Source organism: Sciurus carolinensis, chromosome 6 (genome assembly GCF_902686445.1).
Source record: "Sciurus carolinensis chromosome 6, mSciCar1.2, whole genome shotgun sequence".
Classification (NCBI taxonomy): domain Eukaryota; kingdom Metazoa; phylum Chordata; class Mammalia; order Rodentia; family Sciuridae; genus Sciurus; species Sciurus carolinensis.
Genome location: NC_062218.1, coordinates 54923156 through 54943615, shown reverse-complemented (window position 1 = coordinate 54943615; position 20460 = coordinate 54923156). Strand labels below are relative to the sequence as shown.

Sequence of the window (20460 nt, the reverse complement as noted above, 5' to 3'; positions counted from 1 at the left end):
TAATGGTACTTGTAAGATGCACACTGAAGAGCAAACCAGAGAGGTTTAAATGGATGGTCTTACCAGATCACCCATTAAGGCACAGAGTCACACCACTATTCTCTCCTTGCAACTAAAGGAATGTGTCACTTTTCTAGGAATAACTATTTATTTCTTCAACATTATTTACTGAATACCTTCGATATACAAAGCATTGTGCTAAAAGCAGTGAGGAATAGAAAAATCAATCAGGTTAGAATTCTGCCTTCCAGGAGCTTACAGTCTAGCAGGGCTATATCAATCAGACACTCAAAGAACCAAAAGGTGTACCCATGATAAATGCTAAGGGAATCGGGGAGAAGATGACTTACAGTTCTAAGATGGGGTTGCTGTGTAGGAAAGGTGGCCAGGAGACAGGATCAGTCAGTGGGGTATGCTCTACTGTGCAATGTACCTCCACAAACTTCAGCTTCCTTGTAAACCAAAGTGAAGAGGAGAAGAACAAAACAAGAGTTCTAATTTATGTCAGTCTCCACCTCTTCAGCATCATTTTCTAGCAAATCTGTTAGTTGTAATCTGCAGACATAATTTAGATGTAATTCAAACATTTTAGAAATATGAAGTAGATAAAACTTTAATATCCTTTTAGCTGTGTGGTCCTACCACGGATCCTAACAGCAAAAAAGACCATTAATTTGTTCCTGAGAGACATATTTAAACATCACAGTGACACACTGAAACATCACAGCAGAAGACAAGGAAATCAAGATGGTGCTCAACTGGGCAGCTCTCCTCTGGCTGCTGCTGCCCTTATACAACAGAAGGTGGGGGACAAAGAGTTTTCCATAGACAACAATTAGGAATTAAAGAAGCCTCTGAAGGGAAAGATATGATGAGGGTTAAATGTTCAATCTTCACTATCTTGCAGTAAATGCAATTATATTCTGGCTTCTGTGCCCAGATTTACCCATAACATGATAATAACAGACATATTAATATTCCTAGTTTGGACTTGTTATATGCCTGTCAACTATCTAACAGTTGTTCTATATGATATTTCAGCATTTTCTCTAGTTGATCATAAGCAAACACTATAAACATAAAACTTGCAGGTATATCAGCTAATAATTTAAGTCATTCTTAATAACAAAGTCATCTGACAAATTTCAAGCAATGCTCTCCTCATGCTTTCTATTAGTAGTTGTTATTTTGGTATCCTATTCCCAAATAGGGTAGGTGGCCTGACATGCATTTTAACAATGATCAAATCAGCATCTGTATCTGGATATGTGACTACCACTATTAGGTAATAAGATACAATACATGGTGACAGTGTTGTTTTAATCAGAATGATTTACTTGGCAATAAGCTTAAAAGGTTACTATTTGTGTGTTAAGTATAGTATTGCAGTAGCTAAAAAACACTTTTGTCAAAAAAGGCATGAATTGTAAGGTATTTTCCTCTTAAAAAAGTAAATTCTTACAGTCAAATAAGCTTTTAACAAAATTCCCCAAGGAGAAAAAGTCACTTTGGACAGGGTAATGGGATGGTGGAAAATGCCATCTACCACTGCTTTAAAAAGAAGTCCCAAGGTTGGGGATATAGCTCAATGGTACAGTGCTTGCCTAGCATGTGCCAAGTCCTGGCTTCAATCCCCAGTACCATGGAAGGAAAAAAAAAAGGTCCCATCAGGAAAAAGATGACTTTTTGCTTAAGGATAATTGTTAATTTTGAAGTCACAAGATATCCTAAAAGAAACATTTCTCTGGATATAATTATTCCATAATTCAGAACCTTAATTATTCTAAAAGTAAAATCAGGGAATTTCAGAGTTGAAAGGGACTTCATAGACAGTTTAATACATCTTTTCATCTTGCTGTTGCAGATGAGGTGATAAAATTTGAGAAACTAAGTGATCTGCCTACATTTATACAATTACTTAATGGAAAAAGCAGCACTAGAGGCTGGACCACAACCAAATCTCAGAGCTGGGTGTTGTAGCACATATCTGTAATCCCAGCAGCTCGGGAGGCTGAGGCAGGAGGATTGCAAGTTCAAAGCCAGCCTCAGTAACTTAATGAAGCCCTAAGCAATTTATCAAGACTCTGACTCAAAATAAAAAATAAAGAGGGGCTGGGAATGTGGCTCAGTGGTTAAGTGTCCCTGAGTTTAATCCCTGGTACAAAAAAAAAAACACTAAATCAAATCTTAGTACATTATTGTAAGATTCTCAAATACCCAGTATAATTTAGTACCAATAAATTTAAAAAGACATGTTATTTACAATAACACACATTACATATTTATTGTAAAATACATATTATTTACAATTATAAAAATCAGCAAAAGATGTTTAAAAATCTATTTTCATGCCATACAATTCTACCACCAATGTAAAAACTAACTTGCACAGATTTCTAAGCTGAGTGGAAGTTTCAGGTAGAGAAGCAAGATGCCCACTAACAACAAAAATTCTAATAGGCGGGGGAAGGAAAGATAATAGAACAAGACAAACATCATTACCCTATGTACATGTATGATTACACAAACGGTGTGACACTACTTTGTGTGCAACCAGAGAAATGAAAGTTGTACCCAATTTGTGTACAATGAATCAAAATAATAATAATAAATATATTTTTAAAAGAAAAAATTCTAATAAGCATTATGTTTAAAAATAAAGGTCTAGTTGGAGAAGAAAAGGAAAGTTCAAGTTCATGTTGCTAACAAATATGCAAATATTTATTCCATGTGCCAACTGGTAAATATGGAGAGTGCTGGTGTGCAAAAAGCCAACTTTATTCTTCCCCCCAGTGCTGAGGTTGGAATGTAAGTTAGGCAAGTACTTTATCGCTGAGCTACACTCCTAGCCCACACCACTTTATAGCATCCTAGAAAAGAAAATGATCCTAGCAAGAATCACTAACAGATGGTAAATGTAGGGGAAATATTTTATGAGAAGCATGTTTGCATGCCTTGAGAGTATCTCCCCACAGATTGCTTATAGATTATGAGGGGAAAAAGACATAACTACAGTGGAAAAATTGAGCAACACCTTGACTGAATGATCAAAATTAACATCATAGTGAGGGGCAGATGGACATCACGCCCTGAGGACACATCACCAGTGCCTGATTCTGGTCTGAAATGCTAAAACCTGAATCTCGCCATGGGAAACAACAGAGAAACGTAATATGAGGACCGTTCCTTTAAAAGAAATTCTACAAAAATGTCTATGTCAGAAAAGACAAAGGACTGGGGTTGGAACTCAGTGGTAGAGCGCTTGCCTAGCACTCGTGAGGTGCTGAGTTCGATCCTCAGCATCACATAATAATAAATGAATAAATAAATACACATTAAAAAATGTTTTCAACAACTTTAAAAAAGAAAGAAAGAAAAGACAAAGGATATGGAAACATTCCAGATTAAAGGACACTTAAGAGATAGGTAATTAAATACAACACATAACCACAAGTTGGATCCTACACTGGAGGAGGGAAAATGCTACAACAGACATGACTGAGTCAATTGATTAAACTGAAATAAAGATGGCCGAGTAGATAATAGGATTGTGTTGCCCACAAATTTACTCAAGTTGGTAACTGTGATAACAAAGAGATGTGATGTAGATACCAAAAATAAAATATTCCAAAAATATCTGAATGTGCATGTACACATGTACATACATACAGATACATATTTACATACACAGAGAAAACATGACAAAGCAAATTGAGCAAGAGGTTATTTAATTTAATGTACATTATAGGATAAACCAGAGCTCTGGGTATTTATCTTATCCCTATAATTTTTATGTAAGTTTGAAATTAAGTAAAATTTTTTTCAAGGAAAAAAAAAAAAAAAGGCCACAAACATTTCCATGTCTTCGGGAGTAGGGTGGCAAACGGGGGCAAATGGAAATACTCCGTAAGTGAAGGATGGCGGCAAAAATTAACATGCTGAAAGCAAGGTAGTTCACATCACCAAATCTGTGCATAGTGCCACATGTGTGTAAGTTTCTACCAAATTAAACTCAATAAACGTAAGTAGACCCGAGGCAGGAGGTGGGATGGAGCACCCTGACCCGCGCACGTGGACACTCACCAGGCTGGCAGTGAGTGAGGGTGCAGACTGTCCCAGGGCCTGGCTGCGCATGCGCACGAGGTTGGACGTCTCTGCCGAGGCTGGCCAGGCCTGGCCGGCCACTGCGTTTGGAAGGAGGTATCGCCCTGTCGAGGTTAAAAAAAAAAAAAGATATTGTAAGTCACAGGCAGACCACAGTAATTGTGTGACAGTGCTGGGTCTCTTCCTAGCCATCTTCTTTATTCTGCCGTACTGGGTTAGATTACGTTGTTAAAAAGCAGAGAAAAACTGTTTCAAGTCAAGAGATTCACTGTCATGTTCTGACCCCGACTTTCCACAGAGACCCAAGCAAACCTCTTGATCTCCTGCACGTATAGCTTCATCAGCGTAGGATGCAAGTGATGTTTCCTATCTGTGTATTCCACTGGAATGTGTTGAGGCTATATGTTAATACAAAAAACATTCCTTGCATCCTGGAAATAAACGTGTGTTTATAAATGTTCTTTGAAAAACTCTAATGCAGAAAGTGATCTAGGAATCAACTAAAAAGGAGTTTACAGCACAGATCATGACCGACAAAAGGAAGGGGTGGAACTCTTTCAAGGTGAAGTGGGGCTGATGCCCCTTTCCCCAGCTTCTCTCTAAAGTGCTGGTGGCCGTCCAACCGTGTCTGCAGCATACATAATGGTAACCATTTGCATAAATCAGGACATCAATGTCAGTCTAGGTTCACTGCACAATTTCCATCAACCTTGAACTCTAATATACACAGAGTATGCTTTTAAAAGTCAAACAGCTGAACCAATTCACACTGTTAGTTCCTTGGTACAGGAACTACACCAGCATTGATATGTAAGAAATGAGGTTTTTGACTAGGAAAGTTAGGGTGGCCACAATCATTCACATAGTAATGAAGTTCAGCAAAAACAGTCCCTGTCTGATGTTTTATCTGCTTTGCTCCAGTACTAGCACATGACTGGCCATCATTTATTGAATGATGACAAGGTGAGTGAGCATTTTCTTCCCAGAAAACATAGGGAAGAAAGTCCAGATTTGTGAGAACTCCAGCTTTATTTCAGTAACATTAGTTCCTTCTTTTTCCCTTAAGCATGCACCTAACAAGCACATCCCACTGGCTAATAACTATTATAATCTACTAGTTTACTATCACAGTTATTGCTAACTACCAACACTAGCAAAACACAGGAACTGGGAACATCTCCCATCAATTGCGCAGGTTAAGTGATCTAATGATTTATTTAACCCAAGTGCTTTCAGAAATTTATATTTTAATTACAGAGGGAAAAAATGGCATCTTATTTTGCCAAAATTGATCTTTCATTCTCTTATTACACAGTGAAAGTAAAGGCTCTGGATAAACACTAGACCTGCTTTTGAGATCTTCCCCTGTAGTTGAAGGACATTGGGGAAGGAAGTTAATCAACCTCTCTTGGCCTTGCTTTTTTTCAGTCTCTAAAATGGAGATAATAGAATTGACTATGTAGAATTGTTAAGACGCTTGTGTAACCAAAACACTAGATGCTAGCTATTTAACTTTAATAGTAGCAAAGTGAAAAAAATCTACTCTGGTTGGATTTTTTTCTTTTCATTCAAAAGTAGAAAATGCACAAATATACAAAGAAAAATATCACCTAGGATCACACCAGAGAAAATGGCTCTGGACATGTCCATGATTTTCCTTCAGACTTTCTTTCTACAACCTACATTTTCTTGCAAAAATAGGATAACATTGATTTTTGTCACCTGCTCCCTGCTATCCACGTATAAGAGAGTTGACCTTTCCAAGCAAATAAACACAGCAACTATCAATTAATTGGAACATGAACACTGTCATTGAAAACTCAAATATAATTAATTACCCTCTGTGATTCTAATCACAGTCTCAAAGACATTCAGACATACATTTTGAAGGGACTGTTACATTAAAGTCCAGAATTTTTCTTTTTTCCTTGTCTTATTTTGAAATGTGAACTAAAAGCTGGATTAAGAGGGCTTTGGGAAATTTGCCCCCTTTAGGCCCCAAAAGCAGGACATTAATGAGAAAGGGCAGCAAAAGGGCAGCAAAACCAGACCAAATTTAGGAGAGGGGCATTAATATGACTTGAAAAAATAGTTTCTTTAAAAACTCTTATCTGAAGGACCTCACTTGTTAAGAATTTATCAACATACTCAGTAATCTGAATGCACAGATTGTGGGGGAGGTCCATCCTGGGTCTCTTCCTATGTCTTTCATCTTGGTTTTTTTTTGTTTTGTTTTTGATGAAGAATCCTTGCTGGTCTCTCTTCCATTCTGCCCCATATACTTTCTTTACATGAAAACTAAAGGTAGATGCAAAAACATCTGGAGAATCTAATGTAATTAGGGAAAAATTTAAGGGAAAATATTTTAGTTCACTAAAAAATTGTACAAATTAGCCTTTTTTTTTTTTCCCCTTTTAGTAGTACCTGAAGAATGTAACAAATGTTAAGCTTTGATAAAACTGGCTGGTAGCTACCTGCAGTTATATTGTTATTCCCTATTACTTCCTACATATGATATTTTACAATATTACTTTTAATAGTTCTTATCAAAAAAATGTGTTCCATGCTCTCACTTGGTAAACTGCCCAGGAACACTTTCCTTCCACACCTAAAATGGCAGTCCCTAAAGCCCAAGTACTGATGGGGACACTCTAAGGGTTCTAGTTGGCAAAGTAAGAAGCCAGGGGAGAGCTCTGAGACAGGTAATGGGAAAAGAGGAACCGTGAGGAACCTCCTCATCATCAGGACCAGCTCCTGGATAATCCTCAGTGCAGGAGAGTCATTCACTAGGATCCTGAGTCACTGAGACCAGGGGTGGCCCAGCAGGACATCAACCTCTGGACAGATTTAATCCAGAACCAGCACCCTGAGCACAATGAAGGGACCCAGGCCCAGGCCCGTTCTCTCTGGCACTCTGAGTCACATTTTGAATACTTTCATCTTGTTAAATCTCACAGGTTGCTTCAAGGCAAGTAAGCACACTGGTACCAAACTGGTAAACTGGTAACAAGATTTGCCTATCTGTGTATTCCACTGGAATGTCTTGTCCTATCTTGTCCTTCTCTGGAATCAAGGTTGAATTTAACATTATCAAGTATGTCTTACTTGTTGCTAGCTCACGTGAAAATCCAATCTTGGTAATTAAGACCAAAGGAATGCCTTCAGTTCCTTGGTTAGCTTAATAGAGTCTAACCCAAAAGACAAGAGTTTGTCATTCAAAAACAGTTCCAGCCTTAACCAACAGGAGAGAAAGGCCCCTGCCAGTTACAGTAAAAAATAATTGCTCTAGTTCTGGGTGACTTTAGAGTCACTGCTGATTTCCAATTCTGTACCACACAGCTGATTCCATTACTATGTCGCAAACTTCTCCAAGCCTCAGGTTCCTCAGCTATAAAACCTGCGCAAACTAACATGGTTGCTGGAAAGTCTAAAATAGAACATACATTAGAAAATTAATGCAATAAAATAAGCTTTAAAAATAAAAAGTGCAGCCAGGTGCAGTGGTGCATGCCTGTAATCCCAGTGACTTGGGAGACCGAAGCAGGAGGAGCACAAGTTCAAAGCCAGTCTCAGTAACGGCAAAATGCTAAGCAACCCAGTGAGACCCCCTTTCTAAATAAAATACCATATAGGGCTGGGGATGTGGCTCAATGGTTGAGTGCCCCTGAGTTCAATTCCTGGTACCAAAAAATAAAAATAATGAATAAATAAAAATAAAAAATGCAAAGAACTACCCAACACACATTGGATTACAAAGTGAAGAAAAAAATAAAATCTTGTTAAGCCACTGCAAAAAATAAATTAGGAAGCATTTATATACATATACAATTAAATGTTTATAATCCTGTAATGGATAACATTTTAGATACTATTATTTGTACATAGGTTTTGTCCTAAGCAATCATATGAATGTTACAAATTGGAGGGTCTGTTAATACAACACATGGGACATTTCATTCCTGCCTAGACCCCCATTAGTGTTAATAGGAAAAAGAGGACAACAGATGGATTTAAGGCAGTCATTAGAAGGCACTAACATAGTGCCATAGTTGGTAGTGATTACATCAAACTTTATATAAATTCACTTTCTGATGACTACCAAGAGCTTCTAGAAAGTGTGTTGCTGTTATATTCATGCATCATTTGCTGCCTACAATTTAAGAAAATTAGCATCTGTCAATGGCATTATTCAGCTGCACAGGGTGGAAATTAATGGATAATACCATTTCCAATTTGTCGTATGAGAGGTGAGCTTGTCTAGCAATCTGGTTGCTCTGTTTTAATACCAAATTGAGCTGCTTGTTCCAAATGGAACTTTGATCAGCTCTGTGCTCTTTAGAAACATGTTTCTAAAATCCTGCCATGCTCATTAACATATATTAAATATTTTCTACTGCTATAACTAGAAATTTAGAGGCAACAAAGAGAGGTCTGTTTTGAAGCTGGAATCAGTCGACCAGACTAATATAAGAACCTATAAGATTTCAAACACAGAGGTATGGATTGTTTTAACTTTTTACACTGAATATTGTGACTTCACAGAGTGAATAGTATAAATAGATTACTCAGTCTAAATGCTTATTGTGCCTAGATTCTATCTAGGCTATATATGACCTCTCCTTGAATGTGCTTTCCTGTATTTCCATCCTGAATTCCAAGAAACTAGAAGCACGAACTTCATGTGTGCATGCTTTCAGATGAGATACATGCTTTCAAAGCACCCCAAAGGTACAGCTACCCTAGGAAATAGGAAAACACCAAGTCAGCAATAACTTTTGCAGAATGGCCATATAAAGAATTAAATATAGCCTCTGGAGATCTACTTTATCATTGGGGAATAATGGCACCTGACCAGATTTGAAAGCTTCCATTAAAAAAGCTCCGTGTCACCTAAAGTGCACAGATTGAATAATCAGTCCATCTTACATTTGGGGTTATTTCTCCTGGACTATGAGCAGGACATCAAAGAGAAGATAAGACCAATTAGCTATATATGAAAAAATAACTATTTTGATATGACTTCTGGTGTTCAATTATATAAGAACTCTGAAAAGGTTTGTTCACTCCTCCTCCAAGGTACCAATCAGGAAAAGAGGGAAGCTAAGGTAGCAATGCATTGTACTCTGGGGTTTGGGGAGGTGTGATAGCCATGTAAGGGTATTAGGGAAAATGAGAGTAGCATTACAGAGGCTAAAGGGCTGGGAACAAGAAGGGCAATGGTAAGCTGCCACTGTATTGGTGCCATGAGCAGGCAAATGGGGCCACATGCTCTGCTGGAAGACCTTATTCTCTCAGCCTCTATCTCTATAGGTTTACAGGTTTGGGCCACCAGCCCACTGCTTACCTCAGCATCTACTGATCAATTCTCACAGCAACTCCCAGAAAGTTCACACCCTCTACTATACTGAGAGGAAGGACACTCCTACCACTTTACCTTCCCCATTGCCTGGTAAAGTCTCCCTTGCTTAATCCCACTTCTAGGAGTATTTAGAAAGGAAGTGGAATCTGGGCTTCAAAAAGATATTTGTAAACCCATGTTCATAGTGGCACTAATTCACAATAGACAAAAGGTACCAACAATGCAAATGTTCATTGATTAATACGTGGCTACACAAGACATGGTGTATACGCATACATGCTGTATACACACACACACACACACAGTGGAATATTAGTCTTTAAATAGAATAAAATTCTGATACTTGCTACAATACAGGTGAATCTTGAAGATGTCGTGCTAAATGAAATAAATCCATCACAAAAGGACAGATGTATGACTCCATTTCTATGAGGTATCTAGAATAGTTAAATTCATTGAGATAGAAAGTGGTTTCTGGGACTGGGGGAGGAAGAGCAGGGAGTCCTTATTTAAGGGGTTCAGAGTTTCAGTGTAGAATGATAAAATGGTTCTGGAGATAAACTGTGGTGATGGTTGCACAATGATGTGAATGTACTTAATGCCACTAAATTGTGCACTTAAAATGGTTTATTTTGTTATATAAGCTTTATGACAACGTGTGCGCGCACACGCACACACACACACACACATCCTTAGTGGCTTATCCAAAACCACTATGCCGCACAGAGGAAAAATAACAGGATTTTTTTTTTTTTTTTTTTTTTTTGGTCAAAAGGAGGTCTCCATATTAATCTACATAGATACCTACTACTGCAAATTACACTTAATGACTTAAGTCCTTCAAATCATTTGCAAGTCAGGGGAACTGAATTTTTAAAGAACCCTCCAAACTTTAGAAATAAAAACAGGGTAAACACCATGATAAGTCACTGGCTGAACCTGGGGAGAATCCATGACTCAGCAGCCATTGCCCTAAGGTGTACTCCATCATCATCCAGAGATTCTTCTTGTATGCCCCATTGCTCACTCCTAAACATTTGTTCCTGGTCATCATGACTCTAGTCCTCACAGGCAATTATAGCCTCCCTTTATTCATCTTCAGTTGTCCTAGTACAACAGAGGGACATGGTTCCTTTCATCTTCGTGCTCACATGGGTGACTGCCTTCCAATTTCTTGTCCCCACTGCGAAAGAATGCCTGTACCTAGGCAGCATCAATGGTGCTGCTAAATCATTCTTCCTAATGGCATAAATAAATATAATTTGAGAAACCAACAGACCTGTGACCAGAGAGTGCTGAAGTTCACTGACTCCTATATTGAGCTGCTGCTCTAGCCTTTAGAAAGAGTGCAGTGTGTTTACTTATGCAGAAAGTCCAAAGCAGAGCCTTGACCCTGAGTCCTTAAAGAAAGCACTGCCCAGGTTGGTTGACAAGGCAACCAGAAACTGAGCAAGAAAGCGTGCATGTCTGCATAGGTGGGTATCAGAGCAGGGAGATGCCAATGGGGCATCAGGATCTCCATCAGATCACCTGTTTTGCTATAAGATTCAAATCCAGAGACGACCAGTTCATTTTTTAGAATATTATCACCACCATTCTATATTTAGCATCAAATGACTGTCAAAGCAACATAACTAACTGCAAGAGCCTGGTGATAAAGCTAGAGGCATGCTTGAAATGAAGCTTGGAGTAAGGGAAGCAGGCATCAGAAGTTAACAGCTTCTCTTGGGCAAGCCCAGACAGACTAGGTCCATGACAAATGTTTTAAGGAGTCACTGAAGCCCAAGTCCATGCTGTGAGAGAGCTGGGAACTTTTGACAAATAACAGAACACACGTGTCTACAATACAGAAATCAAAGCCTTTGGACAAACCATGAGGCTATGGAGTAGAATCTCAAGCTGCCACTGCCACTGTCAATCATAGCTGCAGTTTTAAATCAAAAATAACTTCTGATGTGGGCAATATGGCAAGGTGATTCAAGGCTGCAGTAGTTTCTTTACCCTCAGACAGCCACCCTGTTACCCTTGCCATTTTATGATAAAAGGACAAAAATGCCAACCCAGTGTATTTCTAAACGGCAACAATTCAAAGTTATATATATATTTGGCCTTTGTTTTTTTCTTACTTCTCCTAAATTTTTTCTTAATGCAGTATTTCTTCTCATTCTAATCATTGCCATGATTAACTCCCAAATTCTAATAAGGACAGATATTAGGATCAAATCGGTTAATATATGTTGATAAAGCTTGGTCAGCTGTAATGCTTCCTTTTTTTCTTTTATTAAGTATATGTATTTTGCCATATTTTTCATTGGTATATTGTAAACATACATAATGGTGAGATTTTGTTTACATATTCATATATGCTCACACTGTAACGGTATAATTTGGCCAATCATTCCCATATTTCCCCTTTCCCTCCCCTCCTCCCTTTCCTCTCCTCTATTGATCTCCCTTTGATTTTCATTAGATTACCCTCCCCCCATCAGCTATAACACTTGTGTTATGACACTCCCTTTCAGTGTACCAACACCCTTCTGCAGTGAGACCCAGTCCTGGTCACCAATTTCCCATTGCAAGGAGACCACCAAGGCAGTCTCCCTTTGGGTGGTGGTTTTCTGGATTAAAAATTTTTATTTAAAAGATAATGATTTGACCCTAAATTCTAGCTGCACAGACCAAAGGCAAATGTGACAATGTAAAATTGATTTTTAAAGAGGTATTAAATAGAGCCTACTCTAATGAGAACATGGTAACAAGAATCTGACGCCAAATAGTGTTGCTCGGAATAAATGTCTGCCTGAGCAAGGGTACCCAAGGAGCTGGGTGGTGGCAGTGTCTAAGCGATGCTGGGCAGGGGTCAGAGTTAACATCTGCAATCTGGCCTCCCTCCATTCGTGTATTGAAATATAATTCAGTAGAATGAATTGCTAGACATGTCTAAACCCCCTGGGAAATGACAGATATTGATGAATGCTGCTGGCAAGATATATGGAAGGAAAAGGCAAATAAATAGAACCATTTTTTCTCAGAGTCATTTTGTGATATGTGGAGCAGCTGTTAAAGTACTTGTCAGTTCCCCTTCTCTCTTTCTCCTCCTCCTCCTCCCTCTTCATACCTGCTTTCTTTACACCTTTCTGAGACCTCCCCCAAGGACCAGTACCTTGGCCAGTTCAAAATAATCATCAAATGAGGAAGAGTCAGCTCTTCCCCCTCCCTAGAACATTTGGGTTTATTGACTCAGTTAGTCCCATCCTTGCCAAAATTTCACTCTATCTGAATGTGTTAGATGCCCCCTCCAGATCCTGGAAATAGCCTCAATTTCTAAACTCATGAAATCAAACTGTTGATTTTGAGTCTTAACCATCTGACCTCAGTCACGCAGTTCATATTTTAAAGTAAAACCCTAACCATGCTATGCTGTAGCTTGTGACCATGGCTTCTCAACCTCCTAAACCTCAGTTTCTCATGAACATTTTGTCAAATGGAAATGATGGCAATCTCAGTAGGCAATCATGAGAACTAATTTAGACTGTCAGTAAAGAGGCTGTCATACCAAACAGAAGGCTGCCATAAACAGTGACTTCTTATCCCCTCCACTTTCCATTGCCAAATAGCTCTTCTTAGCAAGGATCTTCCTCCTTGTGTCATCTCCAGACTGAATCAAATTCTGTCCAGCATCAGGCACTATGAGGATAACTGTTTCTCATTCCAATCACCAGGGGACTCAGGAGCACAGGGTGGGAAAGTAGCCAGACACAGATTTGCACCCTACTTCACCCTTCGTTAACTAGGACCCTGCACAACTTGCGTCCCCTCTCTGAGATTCCCTCTAGATGACAGTAGGTAACACATGTAAAGTGACAAGCACACCACTGAACACAGTTTGTGCTCAGCAGGGGTTCCAGTTCCCCTTCAGGACACCTTATACATTTTACCACTGGCACTAAAGCTAGAACCAGGGGTGCTATTGGTCTTACTTCCTCCATCACACTATCTGTCTCTCCGTGTAGGTGCATATGTACAAAGTGCCACTTGTTTCTGGACACAATATGCTTTGCAACATTATAAACCCTATGTGCACTAGAATGGGATCTCATCTGTCCTTGTAGCCCCGGGTCATACCTAGTACAATACCCCATACCTGGAACCCACTGGACTTTTACAGAATCACATACTTGCATCTCCAGTCTGTCTCTCACATACAGTTCTCCCGGCATCATATTTTTCCACACTTTTCTACATTGCCTAGAAGGGTATTCAAATTTTGTTCAATTGCTTGTTTCATAACAATAACAATAATGAAAAAGACTCCCAGGCCTCAAACTTGATATGGAGGAGATCATATCACTTCTCTTGGCTTTGATTTTTCTCTTCTAAAAACTATTTCCAACTCAAGAGTCTACCACCTCCACAAAATGATGCATATTTTCAAAGTAAGCTGATTAACCTCATTATGCTAGAGAGCAATTCGTCTTACTTTTTGGAGACATTATGAAACTTGCTCAATAATACTTCTTTGCACACACAGATGCTTTAATTGATGGATCCAAATGTCACTGGCTATCCTGTGATGCTAAACATTTCTGACAACTGCCTCACATCTAAACAGTTATAAAGGAGACCAAGGAGGAGCTGGGGACCAGAAGCTTAACAAGAGAAACAAAAAGAACAAAAGCAGCCTTAGAGAGAATTAAAAAAAAAAAAAAAAAAAACCTCCACATCACCATCTAAGCAGAAATATCCAGACTAGCCCAAATTTCCTAACAGGTTCTCTATTTTTATAAGGAACCTTCTATATACAGCCTAGTTCACAAAATCATGTGTTTCCACGTATAGTTCTTTGGAATAGCTTCCAGTACCATGCTGGGTGTATTCCAAGAAGATTTCAAATTCTTTCTCCTCAAAGACAATGTCTATGTTTGCTTCCTAAAGAATGTAATATTTTAGTTTGAAGAAATGCTTGTTATATTCTGAGAACAGAGGTGCATGCCTATAATCCTAGCAGCTGGGGAGGCTGAGGCAGAAGAATTCCAAGTTCAAAGCCACTTTCAGCAACTTAGCAAGGCCATTAGCAACATAGTGAGACCCTGTCTCAAAATAAAATAAAAGGTGTTGCAGTGTTGCTCAGTGGTTAAGTACTCCTAGGTTTAATCCCTGGTGTCAAATAAAAAAAAAAAAAAGAAAGAAAGAAAGAAATGTTTGTTAATATCAATTAATGAATAAGCAAGAACTCTAGATTAACTATAAAACATTCATTCAAAAATACCACTTAATAGATCTCCAATTCCTCCAAAAGGCAAGCAGTTCAAGATCCCTGTGTTGGAGTGAGACGTCTCAGTTAGCAATCGTAAACCTGCCCTCCTACCTCACTTATTACGAAGGTTAGTTTATGCTTACACTATCTGAAAAGAGGATCTGGGTAATATTGTTATCCAAGCAGTGATCCCACATCCTGAATTAAATCCTAACAAATATTTAAGTGGTTTACCAAACATAAGGATGCTCTTGTTTTTAAGGAGAGAATCAAAGCCAAGATTAGCATCACAAATGCCTCAGCACTGCCTTAACGTGAATAGCAGGTATAGAGTTGGAATTCAGCCTTTTCATTTCAGGTCTATTACTTAGCCACTGACTACTTCTGAAAGCTCAGATGACATTAAGTAGCTATGAACTCCAAGGTCAGTGCCTCATAATTTACAGTAACAGTTTTGCTAGGATCCTCAACATTCCTTTTTAGAGAACTCAGCTATGCTTATGGGGACATCAGTGGGCTGAGGTAGGGGAAGATAGACATTTGGTCATTCCAATCACCCTCCAAATTGTCATCTCTCAAGTTCTGAAGCCTGATCATTTTCTTCTAGCCATTCCCTTAAATGTATTTAATCTCTCGGTATTTGAATCCACAGATAGCACTGTGACTATCTTGAAGGCTTCGTAACAGGGCATTTAAGCACACAGACCTTCACACGTCACAGAGATTAGGTCTGCTTGGGGTCATCCACAAAGATGGCCCCGAATCCAACATAACTAAGCTAGAGAAGAAAAATAAAACAGGAAAAGGATATTGTACTATGTGTAACACCCTGTAACCCCTGGCCATTCATGCCATGCAGGGACTACGAGACAACATGTCTAATAATTCCACTACTTACTGATGGGATGGCTCAATTTAATAAAAAAAGAAAAATACAAATGCCTAAAAGAAATTTGAATTCAAATACATTTGAATATGTATGCTCTAAATGCTGCAATGGACATACCATGTACTAAAAAGATTATTTCTTTATCTGAATTGAAATTTGATTGAGCATCCCATAATGTTATCTGCACATTCCATAAGTTACCTATTTACTGAGCACTTAGTATTTGTAATGTGTGGAGCTTTGCTTTGAGGATATAAGGAGAAAGTCGTCAAGGTATAAGAGGAGAGAGAAAAGTAGAAAAGTTTATAAAAAGTAACATGAAGATGTTTAGAATGGAATTTGAATGTAAATGGGTTTTAGAAAATCATGTGCTTTAGGGGTTCAGTTGTATGCTTGTAATCCCAGCAACTTGGAAGAATCAGGTAGGAGAATCCAAGATTCAAGGCCAATCTGGGCAACTTAGTGGAGACATCTCAAAAATAAAAAATAAGCCAGGCATGATGGTGTACACTTGAAAACCCAGCAGCAACTCATTTAGGCTGTGTCTCTAAATAAAATACAAACTAGAGCTGGGGATGTGGCTCAGTGGTCGAGTGCCCCTGAGTTCAATTTCTAGTACACCCACTCCCAAAAAAAAAAAAAAAAAAGAGAGAGAGAGAGAGTGAATCTTAACTAGCATTGTGATGCACACCTGTAATCCTGGCTACTCAGAAGGCTAAGGTAGAAGGATCCCAAGTTCAAGGCCAGCATGGGCAACTTAGCGAGACCCTGTGTCAAAGATATAAAAGGGCTGTGGATGCAGCTCAGTGGCAGAGTGCCTCTGGATTCAGTCCCCAGTATCTCGTTTAAGAAGGTGGTGGAGGATGTTTTAATCCCATTAAAGAGGGAGGTACCCCCAAGGGCTAGTCACCTCTTACAGGCTCTGCCTCTTACTGCTATCACATTGGCAATACCTGAATATTGGAGGTGACACATTCAAACCATAGCATCATTCCACCCATGTTCTTACTCATAAAAAGGAAGCAGACATTCAAATGGTATTGTTCTCTCTTTCACAAGGTTTCCCCAGTGAGCAAGTCAGTGATCAGTTAAAAGCAAGGAGGGGACTTACCTCCACCTCCATAAAGACCCAGGTCTGATTCAGGTGCCTGAGACATTACTGTCAAAGAACAGAGAAATTATCTGGCTAGGCAGACACAAGGAAATAAATTCAGCCCTGACAATATGTGTTGATTAAGTACTTGAATGACAATGGAACATGACAATGACAAATGCAGGCTACTACCACTCGAGTCATTAATATATCAGAAACACTAATTTTTATAAATCTTTAAACTTCCCAGTTGGTGGCATTGGCACTTCTTCGCCTGCGTTTTTTCCTACATCATTGTCAGTTTTGTCCAGGAAGTTAAAAAACATCTACATCCCCAGTGGCTTTGATTAGCCACTGAAAACAAGTTTTAAGCAAGAGAGGGATGGCCGGGTGTGCTCGGTTTCAGAGGACAGAGACAGTACATCTACTGGCATATTCTGCTAGAGGGGAAGGTGGGAAGGGAGCATACCCTGCACAGAAATGTGTGTGTGTGTGTCTGAGAGCGAGAGAGAGAGAGAAAGAAAGAAACAGAAGTATGTATTGAGTAGGGGGTAAGGATGAGGTCTAGAAAGTAAGAGAAAATGAAGGAAAATCATTCTCTGAAAAGACTACTCTGCTCTCTCACCTTAGTAGCTAAAATTATTTACTGCTCAAACTCAAAGTGATCTTGAGGGTATAGGGTATGCTATGGTTTGCCCGACCAAAATCCATGTAGAAGCTTGATCCCCGGTGTAATGGTGTTAAGAAGTAGTGGAGCCTTAGAGAGGTGGTTAGGTCTCCTGGGAGTTAGGTCTCACTGTAGGAAGTTAAATCTCAAGGGACTGGATCTCTCGCCTTCAGAACCAGTGGGTACAAAGAAAGCAAGCTGATTCCCTCTTTCTCTCTCTCCTTCTCTTCCTTTCCTTTCCTTCTCTCTGTCTAGGATTCTCTCTCTCTTTTCAACACACACCCACTCCCTCCACACACATTTGTTTCTTATCAGGTAGCACAAAGCCCTCACCAGAAGCCAACCAGATGTGCACACTCCATCTTGTGCTTCTCAGAATCTAGAACCATAAGTCAAAATAAACCTCTTTCTTCATAACCTACCAGTACCAGGTATTTCATTATAGCAACACAAAACAAGATAGGGCCCAAATACCCAATTTACAGATGAGGACACTGAGGATCAGAGACACAGGTATGGCAATTTAGCAGTTGACGGGGCTGGCATCTTGGGCCACAGATCCCCACTGCACGTCCTTCCCCTTGCATGCTGAAACAGCAGTATGAGATGTCAAGATGGCTCTCCACCTAGTCACGTCTGTTGCTTTCTATCTTTAAATGCCACTCCATCTAACTCAGGTGTCCTGTTCTCTTTCTGATCTACAGGTTCCCTAAGCACTCCTGCTTCGCACCCAACTACCATGCCTCTATTGTCCAGGGGATTACACACAGTCCAATTTACTGATTCCAACACATGAGCAGCTGGCATCTCACATGCATTGTCACTGAGTGGCACTGCTATTTGATTGTCCACAACAAAATGCCACCCCAAGAGCTAGAAGTGACCTATGTCCAATACATACACGGGTTCCAGTGTGGCAGGTAATGGCTTCCCCCAGGCCCTTGTCTTCCTCCATCTACCTCCTCCTCCCCAGTAACTCCAGTGCTCAGAGTGAGACTTAATAGTTACTGCTAATTTCTATTATTTCAATTAAGATTTCACACTCTTGATTATTATATAATCAGTTCGATTTTTGTAGTTTCCTCATTTATACTAATGACTCAAAGGGAGCTCAAACCACTTCATCTCATAAGGGCTATCCATCCAAGGAGCTGAGGTTGGGCTCAGGAAACTTTTAGGGACCTAAACGTGTGTGATGCATAAAGGATCAAAAACCAGGCCCAGCTACATTCAGGCCAAAATCTATTTCATTAGAATAAAACAGATTTTCAAGTAAGTGAAAAAAAGAAACCAACCAACCAGTGGAAAGAAAATGATAATACCTCTTCAAAAAATTCAATGCCTTGATAAAATGCTATAAAAAATGAAATCAGTTTCTTACTCTAAAGGGAATTTTAAGAACAAACAACTTGAATTTTTGATGTATGGATTCAATAAATTCATTACTTTCCTCAGGAAGGACCCAAGTCCATCATTTAGAGGATCACACTAGAACACAAGAGGACTGGGGGCATTGTGCTTTGTGGATCTGACATCCATAAATTCTTATTTTCTTTTTGTTAAGTTTCTTCATTAGCCTAACTGATCCAGAGAGTCCCCTTACAGAAATACATTTAGACATATACATGCCAGCAAATAGTTTAAAATGAACACTTAAAATGACATTTTCTTCTTTGGTATGCTTTGAATATTTTCAGTTACTGGGTGTGGGTTGCCACATCCAGTACACTGAGCTAAAGGTCAAGAAGACCAACTTCTTTTGCAGGTGGCAATGTGTCTGATTTCCTGCCGTAGCAGTCTCAAAATTCTAGATCAAGGTGACTTAATCTTTTGCTTCCCAAAAGGCATAGAAACATAAACCAGCCCTTTTAAGATCATCAGAATTAGCACTCCGAACTACATTTTAAGTCCTTTGAACCCTATCCGTACAGAATTGTAATGTGGGTTTCTGAAGAGCCAGATTCACTGAAGTAGTCTCTGGAGCTCACAAATATATCAAAGAAAACAGCCCCTCTCTCAGTTGACTCTCAGTGTCAGGAAAAGCATTGGATTCTCCCAGTCTTCATTAAGCCTCTTTCCTTAATTAATTCTCCCTTTGTGCCTGACTCCTCACCTCTCCAAAGGGTTTCCTGGCACAAAATGTCTAAAGGAGAGAGTCTGTGTCCATGGGGACTAGGCAATTGCCTGTGAAAAAAGATGGTGGCCACTTGGCAGTTGCTACACAGCAGGTGACCAGGGGCCTGGGAAGCTGGGTGTGAACGCTTTAGAGGGGCAATGACTCATCAGGAGACCATCTGCATGGAAGATGAGCTCCAGCAGAAGGTTCCCTGACAGAGACCACTGGGAGGCAGCATCTGCCAACATGGCTGACAGCTGTGTGTTCCACTAAGTCTGCCTCAGGAGACCTTCCTTACCCTGACAAGAGAAACTGCAGACACACACAAAAATACATCAAAAACATATTCTTCAATGAATAGGAAAATATGTATATGTGGATAGAAATATATGTGTGTGTGTGTGTGTGTGTGTGTGTGTATATATGTATGTATATATGTATAACTACATAAGAGTTGTGAAGACCATAAATGGCTTTAAAGGCTTCTTGAAACCAAGCACTGTCACCAGAAAGAAGATGCTAATGGAATTGCCTTTTTATGGCCTGGTGACGCCAAAAAAATGGGTAGAGACATTCTCCAGCTTCATAAACTCTGACTAATGAACTACACCATTTTAAAAGTTCTAAAACAGAGTACTGCACAAACTAAAAAGAATCCCTGCCCTTCAGCATATGCCTTCAGTGCACAGATTTTACAAGTATTAAGGAACAGTGAAACAAGTAGAAATAAGATTTTTTTAAATCAGTGAAACTTTAAATATAATTTGGGGATTTTTTTTTCCCTATTAGCCAAGAGCCAAAGAGCTTTGAATACTTTATAAAGAGTATAACAAGAAAGCAATGACTTCAAGAATTGTGACGATCTTTGCCCCTTAAAAATTTCAAAACATGCCAGATTTCAAAGCATTAATGTTCCAGGAATCCTTCAGAAGGGGCCCGTTAAGGGAAATGTAGCTCATTCACGACTCACTCCAC

The 20460-nt window shown here is 39.3% G+C and overlaps 1 protein-coding gene across 4 annotated transcripts in view; it reads right to left on the bottom strand.

The window, feature by feature from the left end:
- The window catches only part of LOC124987467 (microtubule-associated serine/threonine-protein kinase 4-like), a 316071-nt gene that overhangs the window by 123732 nt on the left and 171879 nt on the right, over nucleotides 1-20460 (bottom strand). For 3 of the 4 annotated variants that reach the window (XM_047556726.1, XM_047556724.1, XM_047556727.1), the window contains exon 3: nucleotides 4084-4208. In XM_047556726.1, coding sequence (XP_047412682.1) covers nucleotides 4084-4208 — 125 coding nt within the window. Of the gene's footprint in view, nucleotides 1-3860; nucleotides 4209-20460 lie in introns of those variants that run through there. The other variant, XM_047556723.1, reaches the window with a different exon arrangement.